Source organism: Pongo abelii, chromosome 3 (genome assembly GCF_028885655.2).
Source record: "Pongo abelii isolate AG06213 chromosome 3, NHGRI_mPonAbe1-v2.0_pri, whole genome shotgun sequence".
Lineage (NCBI taxonomy): Eukaryota > Metazoa > Chordata > Mammalia > Primates > Hominidae > Pongo > Pongo abelii.
Genome location: NC_071988.2, coordinates 205,734,593 through 205,748,291, shown reverse-complemented (window position 1 = coordinate 205,748,291; position 13,699 = coordinate 205,734,593). Strand labels below are relative to the sequence as shown.

The 13,699-nt window shown below is 42.9% G+C and overlaps 1 protein-coding gene across 5 annotated transcripts; it reads right to left on the bottom strand.

Annotated features, from left to right (window-relative positions):
- Positions 1-282: 282 nt before the first annotated feature.
- On the bottom strand, positions 283-10,679 carry CDKN2AIP (CDKN2A interacting protein). Of its 5 annotated transcripts, XM_054554787.2 has the most exons (5): positions 9,489-10,192; positions 8,888-9,018; positions 8,206-8,465; positions 2,553-2,658; positions 283-1,085 (listed from the first exon to the last, which is right to left on the bottom strand). In XM_054554787.2, the coding sequence occupies exons 1-4, from the start codon at positions 9,758-9,760 to the stop codon at positions 2,569-2,571; spliced, it is 753 nt and encodes a 250-aa protein (XP_054410762.1). In that variant the 5' UTR covers positions 9,761-10,192; the 3' UTR covers positions 283-1,085; positions 2,553-2,568. The 5 variants fall into 5 exon arrangements, with proteins under 5 accessions (XP_054410762.1, XP_054410763.1, XP_024102202.2 ...); XM_054554788.2 differs by lacking the exons at positions 283-1,085; positions 2,553-2,658 and adding an exon at positions 6,356-6,763 and having other exon boundaries at positions 9,489-10,567; XM_024246434.3 differs by lacking the exons at positions 283-1,085; positions 2,553-2,658 and having other exon boundaries at positions 6,356-8,465; positions 8,919-9,018; positions 9,489-10,679.
- Positions 10,680-13,699: the final 3,020 nt, after the last annotated feature.

The following is a 13,699-nucleotide window of genomic DNA, read 5'->3' as shown; positions in this document are numbered from 1 at the left end:
CGGCCGGGCGCGGTGGCTCACGCCTGTAATCCCAGCACTTTGGGAGGCCAAGGCGGGCGGATTACGAGGTCAGGAGATCGAGACCATCCTGGCTAACACGGTGAAACCCCGTCTCTACTAAAAATACAAAAAATTAGCCGGGCGTAGTGGCGGGAGCCTGTAATCCCAGCTACTTGGGAGGCTGAAGCAGGAGAATGGCGTGAACCCGGGAGAGGGAGCTGGCAGTGAGCTGAGATTGCGCCACTGCACTCCAGCCTGGGCGACAGAGCGAGACTCCGTCTCAGAAAAAAAAAAAAAAAAAAAAAAAAAAAGCAGCAGGAGCATTGGATGAAAATTGTCATCACTCTCATCTCTGCTATATTGACCAGGTGAAATTCATGCTATGCCATACAGCAGGGGGCCCCCAACCTGCAAGCCCCCAGTACCAGTCTGTGGCCTGTTAGGAACGGGGCCACACGGCAGGAGGGGAGCGGTGGGTGAGTGAGCAAAGCTTCATCTGTATTTACTGCTGCTCGCCATTGCTCACATGATCGCCTGAGCTCCGCCTCTTGTCAGATCAGCGGTGGCATTAGATTCTCATAGGAACACAAACCCTATTGTGAACTGTGCATGTGAGGGATCTAGATTGCACACTCCTTATGAGAATCTAATGCTTGATGAGCTGTCACTGTCTCCCATCACCCCCCGATGGGACCATCTGGTTGTAGAAAACAAGCTCAGGGCTTCCACTGATTGTGTATTATGGTGAGTTGTATAATTATTTCATTATATATTGCAAAGTAATAATAATAGAAATACAGTGTACAGGCTGGGTGTGGTAGCTCACGCCTGTAATCCCAACACTTTGCGAGGCCGAGGCAGGTAGGTAATATGAGGTCAGGAGTTCAATCAAGACCAGCCTGACCAACATGGTGAAACCCTGTCTCTACTAAATATACAAAACTTAGCCAGGCATGGTGGCTCATGCTTGTAATTCCAGCTACTCAGGAGGCTGAGGCAGAAGAATCGCTTGAATCTGGGAGGTGGAAGTTGCAGTGAGCTGAGATGGCGCCACCACACTCCAGCCTGGGCAACAGAGCGAGACTCTATCTCAAAAAAATAAAAGAAAGTGCACAATAAATGTAATGTACTTGAATCATACCAAAACCATTCCCTACCCACCGTCCGTGGAAAAATGGTCTTCCCTGAAACTAGTCCCTGGTGCCAAAAAGGTTGGGGACCACTGTCATAGAGGTCCGGACCCACAGGTCTCAAATGCCTGCCTCTTTAACCTTCTCCTTGACATCATTCCCTATGAGCACCACAGTGGCAGACTGATTGCTAGAGAATGCAAATTACAGGGGAGGGTAGTGAATATTTTCAAAATAGTATCCTTATTTTACTCCATCTTATTTCTCTTGTTAATCACATATAATATTATTTTGAAACAAAAAACAAAGAAAGGTGCACATATTTCTACCCCATACTCGTTTCCAAACTGCAGGTTGAGCATTCGTGATACACTCCCGCATTAAGTATATATGATCCACTATCAGTGCACATAGGTAAGATACACTAGAAATGCTTCCTGGGAACTCAGATTTTATTTCATGAGAATCATTTTTTCCTTAGCTAGTATAGAAAATTATTTAATAATATGCAAATGGTGAAGAGTAACAGACAGCATTCCTAAGATACATCATGCGTCTTGACGCACTGGTTATATCATTGCCTCTGTAAATTGTCCCTGAATTCTACAAATAGAATGTCTAGAAAAATTTTCTAGTGATTCAGATCATTGAGTTTTCTTTAAAGTTTACTTTTTTAGAAGCTTCCTAAATAGTTGAATATAAAATTTCTCAAATTTTCCTCAAAGTGTGCATTTCGCTTACTATTTTCTGGAATATAGGAAACAAGGATCATGGGACAGCACGTCTCACTGGCATTTACATTCACTGCCCCAAATCAGAACCAAACCACTGTTCAAGTCTTCTGTAAAAACACTGGATTTGGGTCCCTGAGGTGCTGATAAAATTTTATTTTTTGGCCTACATAATTATTATATGGGCATTCAGTAATTGTTGGACTTTACATGTGTGGACTTTATGGGTTTTTGCAATTGTATTTCACAATAAAAAGAAATAAAAGGCAGCTATTTTTAGTATTACTTAAATGTTAATTTATGTAATAATCCCTTAAACCTGATCTGAGTCCCCACTCAAGTAAATTTTAATATGGCATACTACTGTAAAAAACTAATTAGTTCAACTTTGTAGTAAACTGGCAGCTTCGACCCACATCCACTCTAACACCTATTGCAGAAGGAGGCTGGCTGTTTACACTGAGCCTCCTAGTTGCTGCATCCCCTCTGCTCATAATCCAAGGAGGCAGCCCAGAAATTAAGTCTGAGAACAGAGGCTGGGTGTGGTGGCTCACACCTATAATCCCAACAGTTTAGGAGGCTGAGGCAGGTGTATCACCTGAGGTCAGGAGTTCGAGACCAGTCTGGCCTAGATAGTGAAACCCCATCTCTACTAAAAATACAAAAATTAGCTGGGTGTGGTGGTGCGCACCTGTAATCCCAGCTACTTAGGAGGCCAAGGCAGGAGAATCGCTTGAACCCGGGAGGCAGATGTTGCAGTGAACCACTGCACTCCAGCCTGGGCAACATAACCAGATCTGTCTCAAAAAAAAAGAAAGAAATTAAGAACCAAACATATAATTCAGTTGTAGGGTGTGGCCACCCTCCTTTGACCAAAGTAGTTCTCTGTTTTACATACACAATGCCCTCATTTTTCTTTGAAGAAATATGGCTAAAGTTTGAAAACCACTGGATCACATATTCAGAACTTAGGTTTTATCATTTTTAAGTGTCTAAGCCCTGGTACACTAAAAACAGAATAAGGAAATCACTAGGTGATTCCCTCCCAAATCACCTTTTTGTACATTTGTCTCTAGATTCCAAGTTATATACATTGCACATAATAGTCCCACTTCAGTAAAATGGTAGTCTTTAGTGTATTTACTGCTTATATTGTTTAGTTTGGTTGCTTTCTAAGACCTCCAAGGATTCTGATTCTATTCAATAAAGTTTCAAATTCACCAAGTATTTCTGATTGCTTCTTAAGTATTGGCATATGAAATCTCTAGTTTTTACTAAAAATGTCCTTTATCCAACCCTTTGTGTTTAGTATTACCTTTTTTTTTTTTTTTTTTGACACGGAGTCTCACTCTGTCACCCAGGCTGGAGTGCAGTGGCACAATCATGGCTCACTGCAACCTCCACCTCCCAGGTTCAAGCGATTCTCCTGTCTCAGCCTCCCAAGTAGCTGGGGTGACAGGCACGCACCACCACGCCTGGCTAATGTTGTAGTTTTATGAGATAAAGTTTCACCATTTTGGCCAGGCTGGTCTCAAACTCCTGACTTCAGGTGATCCGCCTGCCTTGGCCTCCCAAAGTGCTGGGATTACAGTGTGGGCCACCATGCCCAACCTAGCATTACTTTTCTTTTTTCCCTTCAAAGTTAAAAGTCCATTTAGTTTGGGGCCTTGTCTACTCTTTTTCTTGCTAGATGAATAGCAAAGGAACAGAAAAAGGACTTTAAAAACTAATAATTTTCAGATAATGACCTTTTTTTAAAGGAGAAAAATCGGCTGTGCATGGTGGCTCACGCCTGTAATCCCAGCAATTTGGGAGGCTGAGGCGGGTGGATCACAAGATCAGGAGTTCGAGACCAACCTGACCAACAGGTGAAACCCCGTCTCTACTAAAAATACAAAAAAATTAGCTGGGTGTAGTAGCACACGCCTGTAATCCCAGCTACTCAGGAGGCTGAGGCAGGAGAATCACTTGACCCCAGGAGGCCAAGGTTGCAGTGAGCTGAGATCACGCCACTGCACTCCAGCCTGGGCCACAGAGCAAAACTCCCTCTGTCTCAAAAAAAAAAAAAAAAAAAAAAAAAAACAAAAGGAGGAAAATCAAGAGATATTAAAAGTTGGTAGTAAGAAATGGTTCTAACTGGATGGCAACTAAGCTGTGTGCAGGGACACCAATGAAATATGATTGGTATTTTTCTTGGGGAGGAGTAGTTGGGCAATAAATGGCTTGACAACCCTTCATTCAACTTGAACATTTTGTTCTAGTAGAAAGTGAAATAGTTTATTCCTCAGTCACAGAAAATATTATTTAAAAATCATGCAGGAATGGATAACCAATGTCTAGAAAGTAGGTCAATATAGGACTTTAGCACAATTTTTGAGGACAAAGTCCACAAAGTAGTAACACAATACCTGTAGGACTGACCTGATTCCCCATTGCTGCTTGCTTTTGTTACTTTCTCACTGCTGTTACTCGAAAATCTAAACAGCAAGGAGAAATTTGTACCAAGAAAAGCTGCACTAGGCAGAGAAAACATAATTCAAATTGGAGTAGGCTCTTAATAATACATATCAACGGCCTTAAAGTTACACATACCCCTATGACAATTATCCTAGCCAATGACAGCAGTGACAGGCTCCAAGAATTTAGGTCAAAAACTCATGACAATATCATTCTTACAAGTCAACTAATTTTACCGTTAAAAAAAAATTCTCATTCTAACATCAAGAAAAATCTTGACGTCTCAGGAAATTGTCTCCCCTCACTCATCTGAAAAAAACAGTATATTCCATCCTGGTAACCGACTTTATTCACTCAACTTGATTATACACTATTTTAGGCAGGTGTGTTTGGTTTTTTGGTTTTGGGGGGTTTTTTGTGCAGATTTCTTGTGTGTGTGTATGGTCTTTTTACAAAGTTCAACTGCATCCATATGGGATGATTCACTAGTTGAGGATATTTAAGATATGCAAGTATTAGAAGCATTAATAATAGAAGAGCCTCTGAAGTGACTCATTTCAAGGAGGCTTTAGAAAGATGTGGTCACTTAATCTGGTAGAAAATCACGTTCTGGGAGGGATTTTCAGAAATTTCAGCATATAGAGAAGTGACAAGGATAATAAGCAATACAACATACTTGAGCTTGGGTTTTGAAATCAGATATGGGCTTGAATTATCTGACCAAATTACTTTGTGTAAGTTTCTCCATTTGAAAAGAAGGCCAAATGAGAAGAGCTCCTTGTAAGAGGAATGAGAATATATAAGTGAACCATGGGATACCTGCACCATGCTGGGCACTTTGAATGTATCATCTCATCTAACTGCCATGCTCTATGAGACAGCTATTAGTCCTATTTCACAGATGAAGTAAGGTTAAAAGGCTAAATTCCCAGAGGTTACATGTCTAGTAAGAGACAGCCAAGATTCACTCTCAATAATAGAATTCTAAAATATCCATTTCTCTTAAATCAGGATTCTTTAAATGTTATTAACCAAGAGTATTTTTCTAGGTTTTTAAATAGGATTATCATAAATGTACACTAAACAACTTCCTCCACATCAAAGGTCACTATAAAACATTTTCAATAACCTTCATATTAACTTGAAACAAGCCAATTTAGGAAATTACCAAACCACCTAATTAGATATATTACATAAATTTGTTCTTTGTAATTTTTTGCTTTTCTGATAATCATTATCCCACAAAATACACATTCCAAGACAGGAAAGTGAGGTTAACTAAAAGTGCTTTCACAATACATTCATGTTATTGTGTCCTGCAATCTATAAAGGCAACCCACTTACAGTATATGGATTTTAGCTTTGGTATCCAATTAAATATCCTCAAAAATGAATCATTTTTAAATGTTATATGGTAAAATTAAAACATCTGATTATGTAATTCAAGCATAAAAAATTAAAAGTATCTTGTTTTTATTCCTAGAATACAAAATAGGAATAACTGCTACATACTTAAATTGTGCTTACGTTCAATTTTCCTATTCCAACACAATTGGCCCATGAAAGGTCTTTCTTTTCTCTGTATATTATCACCATTATTGCTCAATGGGCAGTATCTAAAAATAGAATCTAGAAAGCCAGAAACCACAAAAATAACATCTTGGGGCCAGTTTGAAGCAAAGTAAACAGAATACACAATGACAAACAGGCAGAATCACCTAAGACAAAAACAAAATTCCACTTCATTTTAACGAATGTAGTTAAATTGAATAGGCTCATTATCAAGAGCTGAACATGGCTCTCTGTTCTTTCCAGTATTCTAAAAGACTCATAAACACAAAAATCATGCAGTTCTAGATTTGAAAATTGAAGGGAAATCACTTTGAATCTATTCTGGCTCAGGGAGTTGCTGTAAAAAAAAAAATTAAATAAAGATGTATATCACACAATTACCTGGTTGTCTAATTTATAATGACAAGTCATGGGAAGCCTATTTGCAGGAATTGGTTCTGACTTGGAGAAAAAAAACACAACTTCTTGAAAAGGTAAAATAGCTTAAAGCATTTAATATCTAAACAAATCAATCTGTTAATAGTAGTCACAAAATATGCTTAATATAGAAACCCACATTCATGTATTTAAGAAAAAGTGTAAATTGTATTCCACCTCAAAACATAAATTAACCCGCTTAAAGAATCTGCAGCGGTCAAAGTCATGGTGAATTTTAAACAACTTCAGAATAAAATAACAATAAGTACTTTATACTGCTTTATATCTAAAAAATGCTTACAACTTCTCATAAAAATAGTTTGAAGCAACTATTTTTTCTTTTATTTTTTAACAGACATGTTCAACATTAAGGGCAACATTTTTAAAACCTTAAGCTTTACAGACTTTCAAACATTCAAATACTGTGGTCCCTTTTCTTTGATGTGGTTTATTCAGCTAGAAAAGAAAACATGGTAGACAACTTAATACATTTTCACCAAATTGAAAGTAGTACAAAAATGTTAGGACTCTACCGAACTACACATCGTACCTAATGTATCATTAAAAATAGAAGACAGTACTTTCTTCAGCAAATAAAACAGCATACTAATATGCTGCTAATGCATACCTTTTAATGTGTACTGTCATTCATAAATTATTTACAACTGCTACTGTGTGAAGAGAACTAGAATGTAAATTTTCTGCAAAACTGGAAAAAAAGCAATACAAAATTTGTGAAAGCCTGTGTTTTATACTGTACAAAAGTCAGTTTTTCTCTTCAAATACCAGATATTGTATGCAGTGATATTTTGGACACATTACAGTAATTCTTGAGGATGTTTTAGTGCTGGAGGTAAGTTTACAGGCCTCGATTCTTCATCAAGGAGTACTAGATCTTCTATTTCACTGCCTCTGTATTTCCTTTTACATATTTTTACTACCACCTTTTTCTTGAGAAATAACTTCAACGCTTCTCTTGATGCAACTGCTTTTGCATTTTCTTTGCTTTTTCCACAGCCAGTGCCCAAATACACAGACTTGCACCTCAATTCACAAACAATACTTTCTTGAGAGCTCTTATTTTGAGGCAGATCTGCCAATTCTTTTAGTGGGACAAAAAATACATCCAGTGTTGCTTTCAGAGCCTCAATAGCTGCATTTAGGAGCTCTCCATGATTCACATTGGGACTAAAGCCACCAACAGCTACCAACTTCCATGCCACTGTTTTATACAGTCTATTGAAAAAAGGTTGCTTCTGTTTCACATCTTCATTGGTTAACTTGCAAGAGAATTTGACAGAACTCTCACTTGACTGTGAAGTACTTTTAGAAGGCAACTGTGAGGTGCTAGTCTGAGAACTACTCTTAGAAGCCAACTGGGACACACTTGCTAAGGAAGTGCTTTTGGAAACCAGAGATCCACTGGTCTGGGAGCTGCTCTTGGAAGCTAGTAGTGACGCAGCTACCTGGGAAGTGCTTTTGGAAGTTAGCAGCGATGTATTTGTTGAAGAGCTGCTCTTGGGAGTCAGTAAGGATGTGCCTGATGAGGAACTGTTTTTAGCAACTGATGATGAAACACTTGCCTCTGAACTAGTTTTGGAAGTTAACCCACTTGAAGCTGTCTCTGAACTAGGTTTGGAAGACAATAGTGGCAATTCTACTTCTGAGCTTCCCAAGGAGCCCAACAAGGGCACCTCGATCTCTGAGCTGCTTTGAGAAGCTGAGGCTGAAGAGCCTTCCAAAGCACTCTTTTTAGGTGATCCACTTTGTTGTCTAGAATCAGTGGATTGGGTCATGTGACTATTCACACTGGATTTCAGCAAAGAAACAAATGACGCAGAACCGTGTTTATCTGGAGCTTCTGCTTCAGAAGCTTTCCCAGATCCCGCAGTCGTTACCTGAGAGGAAACGCTGCTGCTGCTTTGGCTGGAAACAGAACGATCTCCATCACTTGTAGAGCTATTCTGACTGGAGATGCCAGAGCTCCGAGCTGAGTTCCCACTCTCTGATTTGATGGCCGACCCTGTACACGTTGAACTGTTTTCCTGCTGAGCTGATGCACGTTCTGTCTTGGCAGAAGTTTTTGCGTGATCTTGCTCAACTGCAGAACTGTTTTTTCCTTCTATAACTCGTTTTTTGGATGGCTCTTCTACCCCTTCTAAAAAGAAGAAAAACATAGATATGTGACTAAGAATACCTCGTACAAAACGGGTGATGAGACAAATACACATTAAAATAAAGGCACAAAGTGAAAACATTTCAAGACTAATCGTTTCTTTAAAAAGTGTGGAGTCATTAATTTCTCAAAACAGTGTTGAATAACATCATGAATGTCTAATATTAAAAAAATAACAGCATCAGACAACAGTGGACACTTCGAAATCTAAAGCAGTCAAAGCAAACTATCAAATTCAAAGCCTAAAGACACAGATACATACTTTAGGTTTAACATTCCAACTTTATTACTTATTAATAACATAAAAATTCTAGCTTGTTAAAAAAATTAGTAACAATAATTCCTAATTATATCAAACTTATGCTCTAAACTCCTATGTATGTTCACATCTATGATCTGCTAACCATTGCTACTCGATATCCCTCTTTTCTTCACCTTGGCAACCAGTTCATCTCTTGTTGTATAGGTTGGAGCATCTGTCACTTTGATGCCTTCAGCCATACTAAGTATTTTATCCATAACTTTTTGAGGGTATCTGAAAAAGAAGGAAAAGTCATTGTTAAAAAGTGTTTTTTCTAAGGTCCTACTTGTGCTGTGCAAAAAACAGGCCACAGGAACTGCATTTCCTGGCTGCAATCAAGAAAGTGAACCAACCGCCAAGAACTGTTTCCTGGAACCCCATAAACAAGTGCCCCAGGGTCTGGGAGGCAGGGCACCTCCTCACTAATCTTAAATCTAGCACCCGTCCCCAAGAGCGTTGTTCCCTAACACAAGCAACCCTACCAGCAGCCGCGCCCACACCACCGGGCACACAGACGTCCGGGAATCATGTCGGCTCCTCGCAGGGACGCCCTTCTCACCCTTAGAGAGCAGCCGGGCCGGCGGATTCCCGCGCTTCACAACTTCCCCTCCCCGCCGAGGCCGGTCCCGCGGAGGGCGCCGGGCCCCGGTCTGCAGGTGGCAGACAAAACGGGGCGTGCTGGTTAGGGACGCTGCCTCACTCACCGGCACCCGAGGAAGACGTGGTTCGCCCAGGCCATGGAAAAGGAGATGAGCTGCTGCAGCTGCCGGTTTCGGGTCCCGCTCTCGGCGTCGGCAGCTTCATCCGTGCTAGCGGAGGCAGCGCCGCCAGCGGGGGCCAGGTCCCCGGCGTTGCGAAGCAAAAAATCCCGGCGGTGGCGCCAGTGTTTGTCAGTCTCGCCGTCGCAGCGCAGCGCCTCCACCCAGGCGGCCACCCGCGGGTTCTGGCTCAGGTACTCCGACACCTCCTGCGCCATGTTGGGCCTGCAGGCCGCGGAGGCCGCGAACCCAGCTGCACCGGGAGACAGGCACGACTAGCGGGGCGAGCGGCCCTGTCACTGCGGCCTGCACCGGCGGCCCTCCAGATAACGCCCCTCCGGAGGCCCAAAGACCAAACAACAGCGCCCAGAGCCGCCGAACCGCCCACTTCCGCCCGCCGTGGGCTACTTCCCTTTTATAACCTCGCCGCCGCCGCGCGCCCTCGCGTTCTTCCGGCGGGAGCCGGCGCTCCCAGGACGCTTTGCGGCGTCGGGGCCGCCGCGACGCTGCGTCCCCGTGAGGCCACGGAGGACACCCCGGGGGTGAGGTGGGCGGGCGTTGGGCGTCTCCCGCTCCACGAGGGCGGACTGCAAGTAGGGCTGGCCCGGGACGGCCGAGTCTCGGCTGAACCCCGGGCGTTCTGGCCTCGCTTTGTGACGCCGCGCGCTCCTGCTGTCCTCCTCCCCCGCCGGGTCAGCTGCGGCGCCGGGAGCAGAGGCGAGAGGGGCAGGGCCCGGGCAAGGGAGGCAGCCGGGCGCGGCGGGCAAAGTCCTCTAGGGCGGCGTCCCGGGGGACTTTGAGCCGCCCGCAGCCGCGGGGCCTATGGTCTCCGCCCTGAGACGCCTATGTGTGAGCGAGGCCAAAACAAACAAAAGCCGGCCTCCATGTTAGAGTGTTGGGAACTGCGTCTCGCGCTGCTTTCAGTGTGTCCGAGCGAAGCGTTCCGAGGCCGTCGGGGTCTCGGCGCCTTCAGGAGGGCGGGAGTGCCGGTCCCTTTACATAGCAGTAGTAGACAGTAAGGTCACACGAGGACGTGACTCCGTGTTGCCGTGAGGCTTGCAGCATTCGAAGCTAGCCCTGGCCTCGCAGCGGTAGCGCTTGTTCCCGCAGTTTCTTAGGTCTCTAGTTAATCCAGGCATTGTCTTCCTGTTTTGGTCAGTAGGAAAACAACACCCCGACAACGCTCTGTCTCTAGAATTTCCTAAAATCAACAACTTTACCACCAACCGGCAGATGTCCGGAGGTGGAGTGGAAATGTGCCTATTTTATCTATAGGGCCCCAAACCTCTCTCCCTGTTAGAGCTATTTTTTCCTTCTATATATTTTTTTTCCAATTTACATTTCCCACAGTTACGTACTCTAACTGCTGGCTTGCTTATTGTTAGGTTTCCCATTCCAGGTATACATGCATTCTAAGATTAATACGTTAAATGATATGAATTATGAAAGTTTTCTTTCAATAAATGTAGACTTTGATGTAAAAATGCATGAATCAGAATAATCAAGCAAAAAAAGGTCACTCTGGGTAAGATCAGATAAGGTTAACTGTAATTTATGTGCATGCTGGAACAAAATATAGTTATTGTATGAAAACAATATTGCCCATTTTCCTGCCATACCAAAAGAAACTACATAAAAACGGAGGCACAAAGAAATTTTGAAGCTTTGTGATTTTGCTTTTAGTTTGCTATTCTTTCCTCCTTTTCACAGATAATTGCTGAAAATCTAGAGGGGGTGGACGGATTGCAGAAATCTGGCTATTTAAAAGGTGGAGAAATTATGATTTCTCTTTTCGTGAATTCTTTGGCAAGGGGACCATAGCAAGTAAAAGAAGCTATGATCGCATACCTAGATTATATATGTGAATTTTAAATCAAGAATGTTCTCACGGCCGGGTGCAGTGGCTCACGCCTGTAATCCCAGCACTTTGGGAGGCCGAGGCGGACGAATCGTGAGGTCAGGAGTTCGGGACCAGTCTGGCCAATGTAGTGAAACCCCATCTCTACTAAAAATACAAAAATCAGCTGAGTGTGGTGGCACATGCCTGTAGTCCCAGCTACTCTGTAGGCTGAGGCGGGAGAATCGCTTGAACTCAGGAGGCAGAGGTTGCAGTGAGCCGAGACCAAGTCATTGCACTCCAGCCTGGGTGACAGAGTGAGACTCCATCTCAAAAAATAATAATGTTCTCACTTTTTTTCTTGTTGCCCTATAGTCTTCCTCCCATTCATGAGCTTCATTGCCTTGAAGGGAGAACAAATAGAGCCTAAATTTCAAAAGTTTTTTTTAATTATAATAAAAGCGGTACAGTCTGAAAGGTGGAGTACTCATGTGCAAAAACCAGGTGCTTGGAATAAAAGATACATGCATTTTTCTTTTTTGATTCTTGAAAAGTTGACTTTGCATATAAAGATTCGAAGACTGAACCAGAAGTAGCTGGGACTGCAGGTGGGCACCACGACGACAGGCTAATTTTTTATTTTTTTGTAGAAACAAGGTTTCACTATGTTGTCCAGGCTGGTATTGAACTCTTAATATCAAGTAATCCTTCTGCCTCGGCCTCTCAAAGTGCTGGGATTATAGGCATGAGTTGCTGTGCCCGGCCTCATTTTTTTTTAAAGACCCTCCCACCTACAGAGACAAATTCCTCTCTGAGCTGGGGGGACGTTCTGAGAGAAAAGGTGAGAGGAGAACTTAGGTGATAACTAGGAAAATCTGTGGGAGTAGGGAATAAGATGCAGGGAGGGAAGTGTTGGCTGTTAGAAATTGCTGGGTAGATTTTGGGTCTAAGAGCAGAAGGACTTGGCTCTGCCCGAGTTTCTGAGAGAAGACAGCCCAATAGTGCTCTGAGCCTGTATGTGTTGGCCTTTAGAAATGAACATAGAAAGGGCCTTTTATAGCTTTGATAACCAACTATACAACTCCCTCCTCTGCCCGTAACACACAAGTGTGTATATATATACATATGTGTGTGTGTGTGTATATATACATAACACACACACACGCATTTACGCACATATATCTCACAGGGCCTAGAGGAGATCCAATAGGTTCCCAAGAAAGAGTTGAATGGTGAAGTGCCTACCAAGCACCAGGGTCCAAGGTGAATGAGGCTGGGGATGGTCAGCTTGTCAGCAAAGGAAGATGCAACTAGTTTTCAGCAAGTCATCAGACCAGTGCCCATCAGGCCACATCAATAGGAGAGGACCTTCAACCTCTCCTGAAATGATCAGTGTGCATTGCTTGTGCTGGTAGATCAAGCAGTTACACTCTCAGCAGAGCCCACAGGGAAGAAAGCACAAGACAATGCTAGGATGATAACCAAGCCTCGCCCCACCACTGCCCTCACTAGAAATCTACTCAGAGGAGAAAAGGGAGAGAATTCTAATGAATTGAGAAAGATCCACTATCATCCCAAATTGAATTTCAAACAAGTGACTGAGTTCACAAGATTAAATTTTCTGCTGTAAGTGGAAGCCCATTCACTGAAACTGGTTCTGTAGCATATCTCTCTGAAGACATCCAATAAAAATTCCAGCGGCAAGCTGGCTTTTCTGCAGATGGCTTTCCCGTGGAGCAACATGAAGGGATTGTCCCTGTTCCTGGATGTGACTGTGGAAGCAAGAAAGCCTTTGGCAGGAAGGTCTGCATGTGGAGTGGAGAGGCTTGTGAGGAGCAAATACTCCAGTTATGGCCGAGGTTATGTCTTGATGTGAGAAATACTTCATGGTGAGGGGAAATATTTTGTGCTAATGATGTGTGAGGACACAAATCTGCCAAATTACAGTGATAAGGTGGAATGTCCTGAAAAAGCAAGAGAATGTTTTAAGAGTGATCCCCCTCTGTTAGAAGCTTTGAGAAATCAAGTAGGAGGAAGATTGGTAGTAACAGTCTGATTAGGGATTGGAGCCACCTGTGAGCTTGGCAAAAGCTGTTTTACTGCAATGATGAAAGCAGACTCCGTATCAGAGTGAGTTCAGGAGTTGGAGATATTTGGCTGTAAAGAGGAGAAGAGAGAGGAAGCTGGACAGGGTCATGGGGTCAAGGTGGCTTTTCAATTTCAGATGGGAGTAGCCTGAGCATGTTGCCCACTGCTTGAAGGCAGCTCACAGAAAAGGAGAGTTTGAGGATCCTGAAGAGAAAGAGGGTAATTATCAATT